Here is a 20336-nt window from a genome sequence, read left to right on the forward strand (position 1 = left end):
ACTTATCAATGGCTGCATTGTTTACCATCAACCAGATGATATTTCCAGGAGCCTGATGTTTTGGTTTTTATACACAGTAGGGATCCACTGAGCCAAACCAAAGTGGAATATTGAGTGGGTTCGTAGCTTTGTGGAAAGAATTATTATAAACAAAGGTTCCAGCTCAACTTTGGGAATTTACATAAAAGCAAAGTGAAGCCTTTGTTTCATTTCCCTAGCGTAAGAGACCATTCAGAATAGTCAATGTTACAAAAAATTGGCAAAGATATTGAAGAAAACTGCGTTTTCAGGCATTACTTGTATTTTTTGTAGTGTACAGGATGTACATGTAGACATGAGATTTTGTCAGCTAGCATTTTTGGGGTGCTAGGTGGTCAAAATACTTTCCCCAAAGTGTCATTATTTTTAAACATTGATTATTCTGAAGGGCAACTGAACAGATGCTGAATGCCACGTCCAATTATTACCAAGCTGAAAATCTGGTTTAAAAAAAATGATTTCTTAAACTTTCCTTGTATCATTTTTTTTTTTAACATCACACATTATTGTCAACCTCAAAATGCAGGGTCTCATAAAAAAAACGCTTAAAAGCAGAGGGAAAAGCTTTAAATACTTTATCTGCTTAGTTTAAATTTTCAACAAACCAGTCACAGACAATGTAAATTATGGCATCATCTTTTTGGCTGGTAATCTGTTTCTGCTAAGAAAACTTGTTAGCAAAAGCAAACATTTTCCGTAAAACAGCTTAGCGGCAACCTCAACACAGGAAAAATTCTTTGTTCATTTAAAGAGAGGCAAGGGTATTATACATTTTGGTAACTACTGGCCATAAAAACTTAATACTTTGTTAAAGCGTCAGAATGCTATTGATTCCATGAAACATTGATAGAACGTTAGAACATGTTTTGAAGAAATGTAGTTTTAGAAAATGAGGTAATTTGTCCATGATTAGTCACTACACATTTTCAATCTGAGAAAGGCTCAAGGCATGAGAGCCTTTCTCAGGCATCTGCAATCACACAAATCTAGACAACAAGGCTGTGTTTTTTCTTGCAACTTTGACCGATTGAGGCAAAATTTTCACATGATTGTTAGTTACTAAATGCTCACACCGAGTGAGGATATTAGCCTGTGTAAATTACCAAAAGTATAACCTGCCTTTAACTATAACTTTGTTAAACTATCGTTTAACAATTGATGCTCCTTTTTACAAAACCTGAGAAACCAATTAATTTCGGTGGGCAATTAAAAGAATACCAACCCTATCATTACTAACTGCTACATCATTGGAGGTCAAAAATTGAAATGAATGTATAGTAAAAATAAGTCCCAAGTTCAGCTTTAACTTTAGGACCCAGCACAGGGATTACCACAAAGTATTCCAAAAGTGTAGATGCTTTGAATACTTTTCTTACAATGGAAAAATGCAAAATCCTTTCAAAAGAACAATCCTTCAAAAGAAATTTTCACTTGTCTGTGAAGCATCTCTTTCATTTAGAACAAATTATAACAACTCAGTTTCAGATATATACCATTAATATCTTTGTTACTATTTCGATTTAAAAAAAAAAAAAAAATTAAAAGTTAATACTTTACTATAAATATTTGTTTCAGCAATGGCTAATTTCTTTGTGCTCCAGCTCCAGAGTGAGCTGTTGCAGGTCACTCTCCAAGCTGCGATTCCGTCGACACATCTGAACGTAATTCAGCTGCAGTTGCTTCTGGTACTTGATCACCTTCTCCTTCTCCTCCTGCCAGATGCGCCGCTCATGGGCCATCTTGGCTTCATGCGCCTGCAGTTTCTTTCTGGTCCCTGCGAGATCATCTTTCAGTGTCTGCATCTCATGCTTCAATCTCTCATCAACAGGAGACTTCGAAGGCCCCTTGTTAGCGTCGAAGCCCGGCCCAGCCGCTTTACCTTCCGAAAGGTTCAATAAGTTCAGCTGACTGGTGCTCAGGCTTCTCACTCCTAAACTTATCTTGTCCAATTTACTTTTGTACATTGCACTTTCATCCTGTAAGTCGTCTACCTGTGCGATCAATTCAGCTCGTTCATTCTTCAGAGTGGTTGTCTCTTTCTCCAGCTCCAACGCCCTCTTCTGGGCCTCTTGAAAGCTTTGCACACTCACCTGAGGGCGACTTGACTTTTCCAGTTCCTCCTTCAGCAATACTATTTGGGAATCACGTGATTTCATTTTGTCCATGAGGAAACCTATTTCTGTCTCCCTCTGGCGCAGCCTCTCTTGGAAGCCCTGCTGCTCCTTTTCCTGCTCCTTGATGCGTCCTCTCAAATTGCCGACATCACTCTCACTTTTCTCTTGAAGCAGGGCAAGTTCCCGCTTCATCTGGAACACCTCGCGCTCCCTAGTGGTCAATTTGACCTGCATGTCCATGAAGTCACTCTCCAGCTGCCTCTGCAAAGGGGTCATCTTTGTACCCCCTTTCACATTGGAGAGTTTGTTGCGGAGAAGACTACAGTCCTTCTCCGTTTCACTCAGCTTCTTTTGCAGCTTCTCAATATCGCTGCTTCTGTCTTTAACAGTTTGTCGTAGCTTTCCAACTTCTTGTTCCTTTTCATCTTGAACTCTCCGTAGCTGATCTTTCATCAGACTGATGTCTTTTTCCCTCTGCATGAGTTTTTCTTTTAACTGACTTGCATTCCCAGACGGGCTTCCTTTTCCCGACAACAAACCACCTCCTAATTTGCCTTTCTTCTGCAGCTGTTGATTCAGCTTCTCCTGAACCTCTCTGAGGTAGGCAACCTCACATCGCTCCTGGCTTAACTCCTTCTCCTTGGTGCCCATCTTTGTCCTCAATAGCGTAAGCTCCTCCTCTTGCAGTCTGACCTCCTTCGCCAGGTTCTCTTTTAGTTCCCGCATGTGGTTGGTTTCAACGCGGGTCTCGCTTAACTCGGCCTCTTTCTCCTTTAAGAGTCTCTCTTGAAAATCCACACTGCCTTGATTGCTGCGTCGGTTCTCCTGAAGTTCTGCCTCCAGCGAGGCCATAGTCTTTGTGCGCTCAGTGAGCTGCTCCTCCTGGTGGGCAAGTTTGTTTCTCAAGTTGGCAATCTCTTTGGCCTTGGCACTCAGCTGATCTCTGTGATTCCTCAGCTGCCATTTCAGGTCTTCAACTCCCTTGTTGGCAGAAGAATGCTGCTGTTGCTGATGCTGTGAGGTGTCTGTCTTTTCTCGAAGCAACTTCTTCTCCTGTTCCAATTTGTAGATCTATCGAAAGAAGAAATGATTGTGAGTATCTACAACAAAATGGTAAATTTACTCCATTATGAGACCAAGGGTCGATTCACAAAGATAGTCCTAACTTAGATCAAGTCCTTGGACTCTTTTGGTTTGATTAGGTTATGGTACAAAAGCGTTCTGCTTCACCTTACTCCTAAATGTTGTCATTCTGCCGATTATTATTGATTCATTGTGCACCAAATATATTTATTATCTCATGTTACTGTGCTACTTGGGTAATTTCAACTTATTGTGCTTTTTTGTAATGAATTGCAGCATTGAAATAAATGTTACTGAATAAATGTTACTGAATGAATTAAACTCCAAAGGCTAGTCCTGAGTTCAATAAGACTAGTCTGAACTCTTTGTGAAATCCACCCCAGGAACTTTGATTTTTCATACAATTTTTCATAAACACCATCACTTGTCCCTGTGGTCAAGTTGTAAGACTGCAGACTATGACTCTTGGGAATTTTGTTTTTGTTTTTGTTTTTTAAGCAAGGGGCATCCACAGCAAATTGATGTTAGTGCGGTGGGTAATTTTCAAAAACGTCACCAATGAAGACTCGACTTAAAGACTGACCTGAGCTTGGAGTGAGTGACGAATCTTCCTAGACGTGTCTTCCTGTTCTTGAAGTTCTTTCCTCAGCCATGAGGTCTCCTCCTCCCAGGTTCTGTGCTTTTCCTCGTGTACCTTCAAGATGGCCGCTTCATTGTTATCCATTGTGTCTCGTAGCGTGGACAACTGCGCTTCTTTCTCCTACAAAAGGTATAGAGAAGTGTTAAATCCCAATTTCATTTTGTTTCATGTAGAAGCCAATGACTCTCAGAAGACTGAACTTAATCACTATACTAGCAAAGAACCCAATGGAGAGAAGACATAAAGGAAGTTTCAGTTAAGGTGTGAAAGGAAAACTTCACAGAAATTTTTCTTGGGTTTCACAATTTCCACCCCAACCCCAATGAAAGGTGACTGTAACAAGAGGACAAGTAAGGCATTGGTGTCATTTTTGGTACTTTCAAAAAAAATATTATGAATATCAAGCAAAGATTTAGAATTCAGAAGAACTAGGATGGCAACATTTAAGGGAATCATGTATCGATGTAAAAACTCTTACCAAGACTTTCTGCCGCAAGCTGCCAATCTCGGTCATCTCCGCCCCCATGAATGACATCTTGGATGAAGATGCAGACGATGACGACTTATTGTCGACACGGTTACTGTTGTAATCCACCACACCATATGAAGGGTTGGTGTGGTTGATGCGGACGGGTTTCTTGGGGCTGCCGCTGCTACCATTGCGACTGTTGACCTGTGTGGTCGACTGGCTGATGTTTCTGCGCTTGTAGTCTGGGAGTAGCTTCTGCTGATTCTGGAGGTTCTGGATGCTGCGGTTGAGGTAGTTGAGTGAGTGGGCTGGTTGGATGTGCCTTTGTTGCGCCATCTGCTTCCCCCATGCCTAATCACAATGACAATGTCAAGAATTTACATTGGTTTGGCCAATTGACTCAAATCACATCCCCCCCCATCATGACAATAATGCACCATTTGGGAGTCAAAGCAATTTTGTGTAATGACAGGCATATTTCTGGCGATCAGCGTTTCCACGTGCACTATTTGCACATGATGTCATTGACCACCATCTTTGATGAAACGTGCCAGCTTGAAAGGCTATCATTGGCTAAGATATGTGCGTAGCCTCACAAGAGTGCGCTTTTCCATTTTTAATCAAACATTTAATCGATGATGCATGTGCAATCCATGTATTGACTCCCAAAATGGATGGCGAGCATGGCTCAGCCACTGCATGTGAGACACTTGCAAAGAAGTCAATAAGCCAGGTCACACAACATTGCAAAGGGTAGTAAACATAATGCCCAGATAAGAACAAAATATCCCAATACTCAAGTAGGCTTTGGGATAATCATTACATTATTTTTACTACATTTGTTTTTTCGGGCTAAATACCAAGGTATGACCATACCTTTAGGGGTTACAACAAGAAAAGAAAGGGGAAGGGGGAAAATAAAAGGGGGATAGGATTCGTGTTGCTCAGGGCTATCTCTTTTTGACCCCTTGTAAAGGTCGTCCTTGCTGAGGTCAAACAAATGAAACAGAACCACTGCTTAAGCTTGTGGTGTAATACGCAACACTTATTCTTTATGAGGTTTTCTCACCTCTGCGTTTTGAACGTTGTGTCTTTTTCAAAAACAGCGCGACGAAGCAAAAACTTATATTAAAGGAGAGATTATTCCCCTGAAACTTTATATCACCTTTGCATAATTCTGAGGTGGTCGCTGTGCACTGTTGCCTTGGTAACCCTTCTGTTTTGGCGTAATGTCCTGCAGCGAGAGGCATTTGGTCGGTGGCGCCCCAAAATGATTTCCAGCAAAGTTGCGTTTCTGGTTTGTCAGAACCACATCCGGGGGTTGCTGTTTGTTCTGTTGCTGCTGTTGCTGCTGCGGCTTGAGCGGAGGGCGACCGTTGATATGGTCGGGCATGCTGGATGGAGAGCTGGGGAGGCTGTGCTTGGAGGAAGTACTACTAGGGGAGTCTAAGGAGCGGGACGGGGAGATGGCCTTGAGGGGTACTGGGCGAATCATACGGTGCTGCTTGTACTGAAAGAACCAGGGAGAGAACCGGGAAGAGAACCAAGGAACATGGGTAAGGTTAACGATGCCGACAATCACAGGCCAAGAAATTAATCTTAAAAAAGTTTGGGTACTTTTTGTTTGACACAAAACACAAATGACGCAGATTTACATTAAACTTACACTTGACAAGTTACTGTGATTTGCAATCACACTTTGCCAAGCAAATAAGACGGATTTGCAGTTAAGACTGAACTAGAGCTCTTTATGAAATTGAACCATGGATCATTTATGTTCAAAAATATTGCTGCAACAGAGAAATATCTATCCCTAGTGAGATGTGACAGAGCAGCCACTGCCTAAAATGGTATTCTTGTAAAAAGAAAACGTTTATTGCAAGAGGAACATTCTTGTGTCACTCCCTTCAAATTTCGTCTATTCACTTTTTGTGACACAAGACAAATTTACTGGAAATAAGATTTCAAACGACAGTTAAATGCTATTAATTTTGGTTTCAACCTTACACCGATGTGTGTTAGCACTGGGTACTCAGTACTGTCCCAAGTTCTGCGGAAAAAAATTCAACGAATATTACTTGGGTGTGATTCGAACCAACAACCTTTGCAATTCTAGCGCAGTGTCATACCAACCAGACATCTATAAAATTTAATAGACAGTTATGCTATTTACCTTTTCAAGCTGACCACTGACAGGAGTGATTACTGGGGGGCCCGCTGTCGCTGGCGGTCCTTCTTCAATCAGTGAATTGTTACTATTCGACTGGCTGCAGTAGTAGGTTACGCTGCCCTCGCGGTAGCCACTGTCGACGAGCGGGCTGGACAGGTTGCCCATGGGCATGGAAGCGTCCGGTGAGTCTCCATCAGATGCGGCTTTGTAGTGCAAGGCTGGGGTGCTCTTCATAAAGTAAGAATCATGTGTGGCATTGAGGGTACATGTTTCCATGATCTACGATGAGGTGTGGATGTAGAAGATACTCGGATGTTGGCAGAACACGTTGACAAATGATATCTGTAAAGATAAAAGAAGATACAAGGCTTAGTTGGCTGTTTGTATTTGGAGTTTTACAAAACACAATTTTTTAAGGAGCGAGCTGGAAGATGACTGCTCTATATTCCAACCCTCTGAAGTTCCGACAACTGCAGATACAACCCAGTGTAACACAGCATAAACCAGAAGTCCACTGGGTTTTGTTCTTGTTGTGTAAATTGTATGCTGTAGAGTTGAAATAGAATCTGGAGCTGTAATTCTTTGTTCAGCAATTTCAATGAATGTCTACCAATCTGAATCAGAAGTTAACAAATCTTTGGTAAACCTCGGATACAGCAGGAGTCCTGAAGACACTATACAGGTAGAAATAAGAGAGACCTTCCTATTCTAGTCCCATCAACAGCAGCTTGTTGAAAACGGACCAACTGGCAAACCTCCAACAACACATCAGATGAACATGAACAATCCTGAAAATTTGATAACAACTTCCTCTTCGAGTGAAAACAAAGCTCCCTGAATGTCCAACATGTTACATTTCAGAGGTTTACAGATGCTCTACATCATTCCAAAAGATCTTGATGTCTGGTTATAACAGAGCCAAGTCTTCTACTCACTGTGATGGCAAGTTTGCCTCTTTCAAGAAAATCTGAAGGCGCAGAGAGATCAGTGAGACAGAGAAATCATGGTAAATCACAAGCCTGAAACTAAGATGTAGGCCTACTTAGTCTACGTCCAAAATGAGTACGTGAATGTCTCTCCAGTTGGTTCCACGAGTTCCAGCCTTCAAATGACCCCAGTTGTGAAACGCACGTGTTTTATAGACTGCTCACATACCAGTACATGTACAATGTCAGTGGCTTAGTGTCATTAAAGCTAATTGAACATGGCTGACATCTTGGCATCAATTTGTTGTTCTTGATAGAAAAGAAAACATACAACGCTGTATTTGTATGTGTGGTCTGATGACCAGTGCTGGCTACAACAAATTAGGACCAGTCAAAATTCATTCAAAGTGGTCAGTCCAGCTGGCAAGTTGAGTGTTGAAAAACAATGTACAATATTTGGTATGAAATATGGACATGCGTTAGAGCTGGCCAACTGGACAAAATACAAGCTAATTGGTCCTGCTGGCCAGTCACTCAAAAAATAAATCAAGTGCAAACCATTTTAAAGTATTGCAATTTTGCTATACAGGTGTTTGCATTAATAAGATCAATCTGACCAATTAAGTGTAAAATAACTGAATACTAACTTCTAACTTTTAAAACTACAACTTTACATACCAATAAATGTGCCATCCCTTAATAAAATATGAATGATTTATGAATCATGTCCACTTAATATAGATATTATGTCAAGAATTCTGGTCTTAAAGCAGGTCAGGGTCAGATGAGAGACTTTGTTCCATACTCTGACTCTGACTAATATTTTCAAAATTAATATCTCGTTAAATTTTATTTGTCACGTTCACAAGCATATGTACCTGAAACAAACCCTGCAGTCTTGGACATGCATTACATAATTTGGGGATAAACAATAAATTTGAAGTTTACATGTGGAGTTATGATTTGAGTAATAAATAAAAAGTTTTAAATAAAAAGTTGCATCCCATCCCAGTAAACTGATGCTTCAGCTGGCACATCCCAGGTTGTATCACAACATTTAGAGTGATCCCTGGTTATGGGTGCGTTCGATTAGCTTCCCCGGGTCGACCCCGGTGTGTGGCGTTTTCTTTTTCCAGGACGAACATGTGCAGATAATTACCCACGTTCGTCCTGGAAAAAAAAAAACGCCACACACCGGGGTCGACCCAGGGAAGCAAAACGAACGCACCCTATATAGCAGACTACAGGTGAAATTGCTTCTGACTGGCAAAGTGATTTGAACATTTATTTTGCTACTCCTTCAAAGGAACAACAGGTCAAATAAATACTAAAGGCAAATCATCCTTGTGTTTTCTTTCTTGTATGTTTTCTGTTGGTGTTACTTGTAAAAAACCATAGAGTAGCTAAAGGCATTTGACACTAAAAAAAAATTGAATGAATATCAAGTTAACAAACAAATAAAACAGAAACCCAAACAAAACACACACAATACAAAATCATTTTGTAAAACAATTCAGCTGTTGATTTCGTTAAACTACATGTGGTATTCAGCACTGACTGGGGTGGAGTGAATATCAAGTGGTTTTACAGACATACTTTTCACCAAGATCAGAAAAGCCGAAACAGCTGAGGTGACCGATGTTTTCATTTGGTATTTAAGAGCCTCCACTTAGGGGGTTTCAGGTCAAATGGGTTCACAGTTATCTAAATATCAGAGGATTGTTGAAGAAACAATACAGCTGCCAATGACGCTTTTTAGCTTAGGACTGCAATCAGTAACCAAGTCAGCGGGCAAGGGAAGGAAAAAAAGTTAACTTCTGGAAACGATAATATTATCATAAACCTAAATCCCATTGATAAGAGATTGTTGTGGTTTACCTAGAGTGAAAGTTTGTGAGGAATGTTCGGATACTGGTCTTTGTTTAGGGATTCTTTTTTTTTCCTCAACTGCCAAACCTGTTGGGCCTCCTGGTCCTGGGGTAAGCTTAGGCCCCTGGGTGATACAATGTAAGCTGGGGGGGGGGGGGACAATGAATTCCTCAGCTATGTCCCTATGTTAATACCACCGTTGCAGACAGGATACAGGCCCTATTACTGTACCACCGACCTGACCTGACCTGACAACCAACAAATGTCATAATAACACTAGGATTAAATTGTGTACAACTTAAAGGAACACGTTGCCTTAGATCGGACGAGTTGGTCTATAACAAGCATTTGAAACCGTTTGTTATTTAAAAATAGAATATAATGGTCCACCAAAATATCACTCAAAATTGCACGGTTTTCATTTTACGTCGCGAATTAACACGGTTGGCCATTTATGGGAGTCAAAGTTATGACTCCCATAAAGCAATTTCGATGCATATTTTTGTAGATCATTGTATTCTACTTTCTAACCATATCGATTTAATAACAAACGGTTACAGAACGCTTTTTAAAGACCAACTCGACCGATCCAAGGCAACGTGTTCCTTTAAAGAGGGGTTCCACTACAGAGGGTGAATTCAGTTTTGTGATGCACTCTATTTTTCCAATAGATAGGAGCCCTCACGATTTTAAAGTTCATTTCTTGTGTTTTAAGTTCGATTTGGAGTGCGGAGTTGAGTTCCTTTTTGAAATTCGAAACTTGCAAAAACGAACTGGAAACTCATGTGAACGTTTAAAAAAAATTACTTGAATCTAGAAAAACAAACTTAAAAACGAGCTAAAAACTTGCAAGATAATGTCAAACTCTGAGACTCCACTCAAAGTAGCCCTTTTTCAAAATAGGGTATAGCTACAATGTAACTCATTGTCAAACACACAATACCAAAACAACATAACATCATCACTAAAGAACAATGAGTAATGTTCTTAAAACATACCATGTGCTGGCTGGCTTCCAGGTACAACAGCAAAACAATGATCCCTTGCTCAAATTGTATCTACAAAATGTCTGACTCACAAGAATTGGGGACGATTAAAATTAACGACATTGACCATAGATGGAGCCGTTTCAATTCTGCCTCAGCGATTCTGTTCATAATACGGACTGTGTATGTATTTAACCATGACTGGGGCAGCTGTCAGTTGCCTGTTGTTATGGAAGTCCAAGGACACATGGTGAAAGAATGCACCAGTATATTATTTATATCAATAATAATACATTGGAGTATATTACAATGAGTTGCAACAAACTATGAAATGCATACTGTTTTATGTATGCATTAATAAGCCTTTGGCTTAAAGACGGCCAGTCAACAATTATTTTTTTCCGACACAGTGAGTTTAATTGGTCTTTGAAAAGCGTTTGTAACTGTTCGTTATAAAAGCGATATGGATGGAAAGATGTTTTAAAAGTAGAATACAATGATCCACACAAACATGCCTCTAAATTGCACGGTTTTCCTTTTACCTCGTCGACTAACACGGTCGGCCACATGGGAGTCAAATTTTTGACTCCCATAAATTAGTTCGCACAGTAACAGGAAAACCATGCAATTTTGAGGCAAACTTGTGTGGATCATTGTATTTTACTTTTAAAACATCTTTCCAACCATATGCATTTTATAAAAAACGGTTACAAACGCTTTTTATAGACCAACTCGTCCGATCCAAGGCAACGTGTTCCTTTAAGTTTTTACACCTTTTTGAAAATATGGTGCTGTGCGTGCATTGTTAAACATTTGTATACATAAATTGCATCCTAGATTAGAGAATGAATACCTTTGTGACCTGTGACATCACAAGTTTACAGAAGGGCAAAGGAGCCTGAACTTCCTGCAGGCAAGATTTGTACACAGCTGGAAATGAACAAAATTAAAATCGGACAATATGGAGATTACACTGAGGTTGTGTCTCGCTCTTGTCCACTCAGAAAAATTACTTGAAAAAGTTGAATTTATGCACTTGAGAACCCTCAGATTACAAAACCTGTTTAGGAATGCCAAAATAAACAAATCTGAACCCCAAATGCCGGCATGATGGGGAGTACAACTGGGCATTGTCAAAGCAAAAATTTAAAAAGGAAAAGAAGAAAAAAAATCCCCCTGAAAAAAAACTGAAAAAAAGTGAAATTTGATGGCTGAACTTGTTATGGGACACTCCTGGTTCAATCACACTGTCATACAGACATATTGGTAGTTCTAGTGTTACTTCAGGAACCAGATATGAAACCGGTGCCCTTGCTTGACCCCCACCAGACCCCACAGGCCAAACAAGTCATTGGAGTGTTTTAATTCCCCTGTTGTCTACCAGCACAGTAGACAGGTTTGCACCCTGGGCTTTACTTTATAAGTACATGTACCAAGAGGTGAAGTACGGAGTCAGGAACTTTTCCATGTTTTGGTAGTTTGGTTGATTTAATTGGAGGGGACAATAAGGTTGGACTCAACTATTTCCCAACCGGTTTCCCATGTGTATTGCAATGCCTAATGCAGATTATTTTGGGGGGTTTTCTTTTTACATCTAAAATTGCAACTTCCTTCAATGTCTTCTCACCATTGCATGCAGACCCGAACTTCACATTGAAGGCATTGAAGGCGATTGCCTCCATGCCCCCTTGGTCATTGCCTTGGTGCCCTTGAAATGCTCCAGTAAAAACTTCCTTATATTGTATACACCTAGGAGAAAATGCCATGGTGCCCTTGCCCTTTCAAACCAAAGCACACAGGCCTGCCATCCCCACTGTGTTCCATTTTCATGGCTAGTATAGTGATTCAGTTAAATTTTCTGGGACTCACAACCAGAATTAAATGAATAAAACTTGTGGTGGCTTTTTTTTATGTTGCTTTTTTTGTAAGCTGGACTTCAATAACCCGTTTTGTCAGTGCAAAAAATATCATCCTTAAAATAGTATGATGTCCTCCCTCAGTTCAACAGAATCAAACAAAACACGCCGTTGGATTTTGAAGGATTCGGATGGTTTCCATAAATGAGTCACCAGCTCATTGTCTTCATTTAAAAAAAAACTTCGAAAAGTCAACATTAAGATAGTCAGAAGCCTCAACAACAAGCTTAGCACCAGTGACCACCACTTGTCATAAACATCAAAGTGACTGAGAATAACAGGGGGCCACAAAACAACAAACGAACAACGCTAATTAAAACACAGCCACAAAAATATCTAGGAACACAAATGAGTCATTTAGTCACTGGTTACTGACCTCTAAATGCTCTGTAACAAACATGACAATCTACAATGTAGGCATGCTTAGATTATGACACACTGAGTTTAAATTTTATGGTGCGTGAGCATAATATGTACAGGTATAAATGTGTATGGTGGTTTAACCACAAACCCTCATTGTAATTGTATACTATGGACATGATTTGTCATCAATTTAACAGAGAAAACTTCTAGGGGCTTTTGAACAATGCAATCGACATGACCTAAATTTAACATCCAATGCGTCATTTTGATTTTTGAAGCATTACATCGATCTATAATATCTATATCAAGTGATAGGTCTACAACACGAAGGAAACTGACCAGGTAAGTTTTAGTATAGTTAGGGTTGAACCATAGGAATAAAACCCGAAGACTGCTGAGCTCGGCCACCCTCTGTGTCATCTGTGGACGCGGCAGATCGATACAGCGCAATACGCGTGTATGGCAAAATATCATCTTGTGAGGTGCGTGTATGGCAAAATGAGCATCACGTGACACGTCCGTATGGCAAAATTGCAAGATGTCAGCGCACATAGACTGTTTCTAGTGTGTTCATTGGTCAATGATAATGTCATTGTATGGCAAAATATTTTGCCATACACACGTAACAAAAATGGCGTATGCGCGTCCATAAAAATGGTCTCACAACGAAACCACCCGCAGAATGAGACACTCAGCGTTCTCCAGGTTCTATTTCTATGGGTTGAACACAGACAAATTGACTAAAGCACGACATGAACCTAGGACCTCCAGATTACTGAGCCGGTGTAATTCCACACAAACAATGTCAAAGACTATTTCATAGTCTTATACTTACTTGTTTCCATTTTGTTTGCAACTGCCATCCTTTTAAAAAGTTGTTTGATTTTGTTCATGTTCTTCAAGGCTTTAAAAAAAAAAAACACAAACAAAAGTGAACCTTAAAAACGTACCGACAAAACTGTTCAGATTGGTCAACCAAAAACATATGACTCAAACATATTTCTCCCTCACCTGGAAACGTTTATTGCTCACAAATCCTGACACGCAGAGGAGAAACATCTGCCTGGTGCACATAATCAAGATAAACTCCATTGCATAAATTTGACGGCTGGACAAAATTGCAGACAGAAAATTCCAAGAAAACTCAGTACCAAAATTCAGTCTAAATTAGTTGATGATTCAGTTGGAGTTTTGATCTCAGAATGTTATCCATAGGAAATGTTTCTTGAAGGTTCATTATATTTATAGGGTCATCTTTGGTTTTTGGACGCAGATTTACTAGAAAGTTATCTTCTAGAAATATACAACTAAATCCAAGTTCCAGTTGAAAATAAGCTGTCTCCCTGATTAAAAAAAACAACAAAAACCTGTCATTGGTATTTTTATCAAGAATGTTGAATTCACGTATAAACCGACACCATAGAAAATTTTGCCTGGAGCTGATCTTTGGAGATTCAAAAATTTGTCAGCCTTTTTTTATGGAAGTGTGAATAGGGCTCTGAATTTGCTGAGCATGTAGATGTCCTCCTTAGCTGATTTGTAACCAGTCTAAACACTGTGTAATGTAGGCTTATATACCACCCTGCTCATTTTAACTTTTAAACAGAACAAGTTGTTTTGTAAGTAAATGTGTTCTGCAGAGCAGTTAAATTAAGTTGGAGCCAGTTAGCTCGGGGGTGGGGGTTGGGGGGATAAACCAGTTTCTGTTAAGCATACATGTCATGTAGTATTCAGCACGCGGCAAATAGTGTAGTATTTTTAGCTGCTCTTTAAAAATCGGTCCCATCCAGCCCCAAGGTAATAAAACGGAGGGTAACTTTACAAGAATGTGCCAAGATAGTGCAGTGCTCCTAAAAATAGTACAGGTTACCGGCTAAATTATCAATTTAGGATGATGATTCCGCACTAGTTCTTGGAAGACTCGCTGGCGACCCGGCACACCACAGTTCATTGATGGTTTAAATTATGACGCCAGACTACACACAATCAAATTCCAAAAACTACTACAGGCCTCATAAACATACCAGTCGATGCAGATGTAGTTAATAAAAAAAATTCTCAACCTTAAAGCTCACTTTATGAATGAATGCTTAGAGAATGAGGGCAGATGCACTTTTCTTTCGGAATTTGAAGCGTGTAGTTGGTGGTACGGCATTAACTCATATGAACTAATGAACTATTACAAACGGTTCATTGCCGAGTGCTTTTAATCGGATAATAGTTTGAGGTCATTCCAGCACTGTACTGTTTTAAAGCCATTGGACCCTTTCGGTAAACAGTGTTCTCCAAGGCCCACACTTTGTGTACCACAACTTCTATATCAAATAACAAACCTGTGAAAATTTAGGCTCAATCGGTCATCGGAGTCGGGAGAAAACAACGGAAAAACCCACCCTTGTTTCCGCGCGTTTCGCCGTGTTTAAAATAAATCTGTAATTCTCGTTAACGAGAATTTATATTGTTTTGCTGTTTTCTCAAAAAGTAAAGCATTTCATGGAATAATATTTCAAGAGAAGTCTTTCACCATTGCCTTCTGTAAACCCTGTAAGTTATTTGTAAATCTGTGAACTTTTTTTCTTTTTTCTGAACCGAAAGGGTCCAATGGCTTTAAAGGGAAGGTTATTATTATTATACCTGTGGTAAATACTATTTAATTAGTGACCATAAAAACTGATTTGGTAAAAAGCACTGCAGCAGCTGTTATACATTTGGAGAAACCATTACCATCTCAGGAGAGTGGTTCAAAGGAACACGTTGCCTTGGATCCGACGATTTGGTCTTTGAAAAGCGTTTTGTGACCGTTTGTTATAAAATCGATATGGTTAGAAAGATGTTGTATTAGTAGAACACAATGATCTACACAAATATGCCTCGAAATTGCGTGGTTTTCGTTTTACCTCGTCGACAAACACGGTCGGCCATTTATGGGAGTCAAAAATTTGACTCCCATGAATGGCTGACCATGTTAGTTCACGACGTAAAATGAAAACCGTGACACTTGTGTGGATCATTTTATTCTACTTTTAAAACATCTTTCAAACCATATGCATTTCATAACAAACGGTTTCAAACGCTTTTCATAGACCAACTTGTCCGATCCAAGGCAACGTGTTCCTTTAAGAAAGAGAGAGAGGTATTTGAAACAATGAGATGAAACATTTCTGCATGAAAAGTTTCTCAGAATGTGTATTCCAATTATGGATTATTCTTCCTTGGACGAAACCACTTCCGAGTCTCGACAGTATCTCAAAAACACTGCCACCTTCAGTAATGAAGCTTTCACAGGTTAGTTCTAATGTGTACTTCTACATGTAATTAAAAGGATGAACCAATCGAACGGTTCCAAAAACCAAAGGTTTACTTTGCTTTCAAGTTGAAGAAAATCCAACCCAGTTTTCCCGTGGTTATAGAGTTCATACACGAACAGCAGGAGGCAATTCCCAGCAATTCAGCCAACTGTAAAATTCACTCAGGACCAATGGAAGACACACAGACGCGCATCCACCCAGCCAGTATATTTAATTCACACAAATTCGCACAAACTCCTCATTGTTATTCACTTTTAACTCTAACCCATGGTATTTTCACGGCCATAAAACAACCAACTAAAAAGGCATTTACATTCATCAGCATAATCAGGCACGTTTCCATGGAAAGTCGATGTACTTTATGGAAAGTGCATTATGCAGATTCGGTCATGCATGTCTAGGAACTATAAATGTAGGGCACAGAAAAACATAAACTTTAATGCACAAGAGGTGAATAAACCAAAATAAAACATTGCTTTTAAATAATTGCAAAATATTTACAACATCAGTCAACCACACAAAAGATTTGTAGTGCACAAAGACTAAAGAAGGTTAGAAGTTTGTCAATATTTATTTGTGAAAACAAAGACTTTTCTGATGTTTGGTAATTGTCAAAGATTAGTCTTCACAGTTGGTGTATCTCAACATGCATAAAATAACAAACCTGTGAAAATCTGAGCTCAATCGGTCGTTGTAGTTGCGAAATATCAATTAGAAAAAAAACACCCTTGTCGCACCATGGTCACACGAAGTTGTGTGCTTTCAGATGCTTGAAAATCTGAGGTCTCAAAATAAATTCGTGGAAAATTACTTTTTTCTCGAAAACTATGCCACTTCAGAGGGAGCTGTTTCTCACAATGTTTTATACTATCAACCTCTCCCCATTACTCGTAACCAAGTAAGGTTTAATGCTAATAATTATTTTGAGTAATTACCAATAGTGTCCACTGCCTTTAACACTTTCAAGTCAGGCCACAATTCTACAGGCCTACAGAATTAGGTGTCCTTGCTTTGTACTGTAACCTCATCACTCTCATGTCACATTCTTCAACACTTATTCATTTTATTAGGTACAGTATCATTAAGAAAGTATACAAAAAATCATCTCATAAAACCCCACTTGACACCTCTCCCCGCCACCCAATCCTCCAAGGGGTGATAGACCAGGTGGCGAGGGGGGCCAAGTCACACCCCGATGCCCCTCTGGACACGCCTGGTCAGGCTTGGCTGGAGCGGGCGCATTAACCCACTAAATAATGCACATTTTATCGCCCAGTGTCCCGTAACAAAGGAACACACGCAGGCACGCTTCAGTCAACTCCGAATACAGCACACCAACGTGTGAAAAGTTCCTAACAAAATTGTCGTTATACTTTGGCTAGTGTTTCTTATATCGCTGTCACCTTGTTGTATTTAACTGAGTTTCCGTTCCAGTGAACTGGACGATTGGCAATTTGACGCAAAGTTGACTTGAAATGGGAAAGAGTCCATGAAAAAGCCATCTGGCATCAATAATAAATGGTCAAATCGAGCGCAAGTAGGATGGATTACGATAATATTTACTACAATAAATATAGATTGGAGATTCTGTCTTGAGCGAAAGTCATTTCAGGTAATTCCAAACAGTAATTATTTTGTAAAAGGAAGGGTTATTGAAAAATTGATGACCATAAAAAAAACCAATAGAGCGCAGGAGAGCTGTTGATATTATAAGACATTGTTAGAAGTCTTCCCCTTTAAGTAGTTTTATTTGTTTTCATTAAAGAATATGAGTCTAACTAAGTCCCAAGGTATACGTGCAAACAGAAAGCACACAGTTCTATGCAATGAGGGTTGTTTTTCTTTCAATTTAGCCAAAAGTTTTACAGGTTTGTGATTTTATGCATATGTTGGGGTACCTCAAGTAAGGACACCGACACATGAGCAGTCATCATTTAAACTTAACCCTCACCCCTATGGCCCTAGACTTAAGACTGTTGGCTCTGGGGTCTATCATCAATCCTTCACTCTATGGTAACTCACAACCAAAATGTTTAGACTTGGATAATAGTGGTATGCCTGGCAAGGTGATGAGTAAATATTTGGGCCTACAATTCTAACAAAACCAAGAGGTCTTCATACATGAATACAAAATATGCATGCAGATACATGTATTCTTATTACACATTTGAATTTGAAAACTAAAAAGCCTACCTACTGATTAGAGCATGCAGTCTTCAAGCAAGAGCTGCACCATCCACGCCTCCCCAAACAAAATCCTGAGAATCAGACAAAACCCTTGACTGCTTTCACATGGTTGTCATTATTGATGAATACAGAATAGAATCAGCCACTGCACAAACACCTTCAATATCTTCCAACCATGGAGGTAGAAATGTTCTAACGTACTCAAACCACTCCAGCTTCAACAAGCCAGAATAAACGGCAGCTTCTGTTGTGTGGAAAGGAGGCAAGCAAGGATTTCCCTTCAACACTTCAACAACCAACCCACCTCACCTAACCTAAACATAGGAAACCACATGTGCAGAACTCTTGACGACAATTACCACAGGCAGTCTCGATTGGCCGATCCTCCCTGCTGGATCCACAGAACAACACTGGCAGTGTTCACTAGAAAAGTGCAGAGCATCCCATCCCCAGATTGGCAAGGTGCATAAATCCCCTCAGGCTACCAGTGGCATGCTCAGTGTGTACCAGCATTGTACAGTCACTGATTCCACATTGACACAAGGTCAAACACTTATAAATCATACAGTGTGGCCATCCTGCATTTAATAACACAGTGGTTCTTAGAACTTGACAAGGCACTGGCAGTTTAAATATCTGCTATGCAGTTAGCAGTGACACAATGGCAAATCAAAAAAATGAGCGAACTTTTGGCCCTAATTTACAAGCTATCAATCATATTTAAGTCATATTAATATTAATATATGCGCATCATAAGTAGATTCTATACAAATGTAATGAATGAACTTGACTAAGTGATGAGAGATGAAAAGATGACTTTGAGATTGTTCATCATTAAGAAAAAAGCCATACATAAATTTAACCTTAAACGGGGTCAAGACATGAGCCAAGATTGGTAAATGCTGGCCCAAAATTAATGACCATTAAAACCTTACTTAGTATTACTGTAAGAGGCACTGCAGTTGTTGACAATAAGCTTTTAAGTACTATGGTTCTGATAATTTTTCACTCAAAACCATATTGAATCTGATAAATGGTTCATACATATCAATTTCAAATTTTGATGTCCAGTCACAAATGCCGAGGCAAGAGGCTGGAATACCCTCTCTCATCTCACTAAACATGGATGGATTCAACGTTTTTGTGAAAATACTGAGACACTAGTGACAGTGTTTACTACTTTTGTTAGCTAGACATTGTATCCAGATGAGACTTTCACATGTGACTTTTTGTGTATCTTTCTTTATAATCTTATAAATCAACATTACGTTGAGAAAAAATAAACTTTGACCAGATGAAAAAGGATGCATGCCTGTAAATCAGATTACAACAACAACCTAAATAATTGATGTAGGCCTGGCCTACGTGAAATTTGTTCTTAGACAAACACAATTTTTAAAGCGTCTAAATCGAAAAACCCATGCCAGCACCTGAGCGCAATTTCCTTTTCTGTTAACTCATTACTGACTGTGCAGCTACTGCCACACAATCTGCGTGGAGGTGGTTTACAAGTTGGAATTTGTGTTACACTTATCACTGAACTAAGAATTACCCACCTGGCGCCCAAAGCTTTCTCACTATAGAAAAAAACTACAGCCTGGTTCATACTTCATACGTCCTGCGAATGCGATAGGACTTTTGACGTCACAAACTTGCAACAAATAATTCAGAAGAGTTGAGCTGTACTTAATTCCTGCAAAATATTTGCAGTGAAAACAGAGCTCAATACCTGAACTCCGACTGGTACAACGAACATTCAAATGTACATTTCATGCACATGGTTATTGTGATCTCAGCTAAAGTCTAATATCTTCATGAAAATTTCCATTTATGACCCCCCCCCCCAAAAAAAAAAAAAAAATACCCATGAGAGTAATCTAACCTTGTGAAATTAATTGAGAACATTTGTTCCTCTACTCTCCTAAAAAAAATTGTTTTCACAAATGCTCACAGTAGAGGGTCCGTGCTTGAGACTATCCAAGACCCCGGGTGAAGTCTGGAGAGGTTGTGAACCATTTCAAAACTTTTGACAAACTACAATAGTCCATGTTATTAAAGTCACTGGACACTATTTGTAATTACTAAAAGTTATTGTTAGCATAAAAACTTACTTCGTAACGAGCAATGGAGAGCTGTTGACAGTGTAAAACATTGTGAAAATTGGCTCCCTTTAAAATAACATAGTTTGGGGGTAAGACGTAATTTCTCACTCAAATATTAAAAGACTTCAACCTGAAGCCGTTTATTAGGCATCTGAAAGCACACT

At 39.5% G+C, this 20336-nt stretch overlaps 1 protein-coding gene across 1 annotated transcript; it reads right to left on the reverse strand.

Annotated features, from left to right (window-relative positions):
• Positions 1 to 1559: 1559 nt before the first annotated feature.
• LOC117294493 (golgin subfamily A member 6-like protein 22) lies at positions 1560 to 18098 on the reverse strand. The gene is made up of 6 exons (XM_033776923.1): positions 18081 to 18098; positions 6519 to 6857; positions 5511 to 5855; positions 4355 to 4696; positions 3820 to 3996; positions 1560 to 3224 (listed from the first exon to the last, which is right to left on the reverse strand). The coding sequence occupies exons 2-6, from the start codon at positions 6789 to 6791 to the stop codon at positions 1611 to 1613; spliced, it is 2751 nt and encodes a 916-aa protein (XP_033632814.1). The 5' UTR covers positions 6792 to 6857; positions 18081 to 18098; the 3' UTR covers positions 1560 to 1610.
• Between the last annotated feature and the right edge of the window lie 2238 nt (positions 18099 to 20336).

The sequence above is a fragment of the Asterias rubens genome, chromosome 9 (genome assembly GCF_902459465.1).
Source record: "Asterias rubens chromosome 9, eAstRub1.3, whole genome shotgun sequence".
NCBI lineage: Eukaryota > Metazoa > Echinodermata > Asteroidea > Forcipulatida > Asteriidae > Asterias > Asterias rubens.

Excerpts from the sequence above, each read along its gene's own strand:
- LOC117294493 (XM_033776923.1), bottom strand. The coding sequence starts at position 6,791 with ATGGAAACATGTACCCTCAATGCCACACATGATTCTTACTTTATGAAG. Across the intron at positions 3,997-4,354 it reads GCTTGCGGCAGAAAGTCTTG|GAGAAAGAAGCGCAGTTGTC; the intron begins GTAAGAGTTTTT and ends TACCTTTTGTAG. Across the intron at positions 3,225-3,819 it reads GTCACTCACTCCAAGCTCAG|ATCTACAAATTGGAACAGGA; the intron begins GTCAGTCTTTAA and ends TTCTTTCGATAG.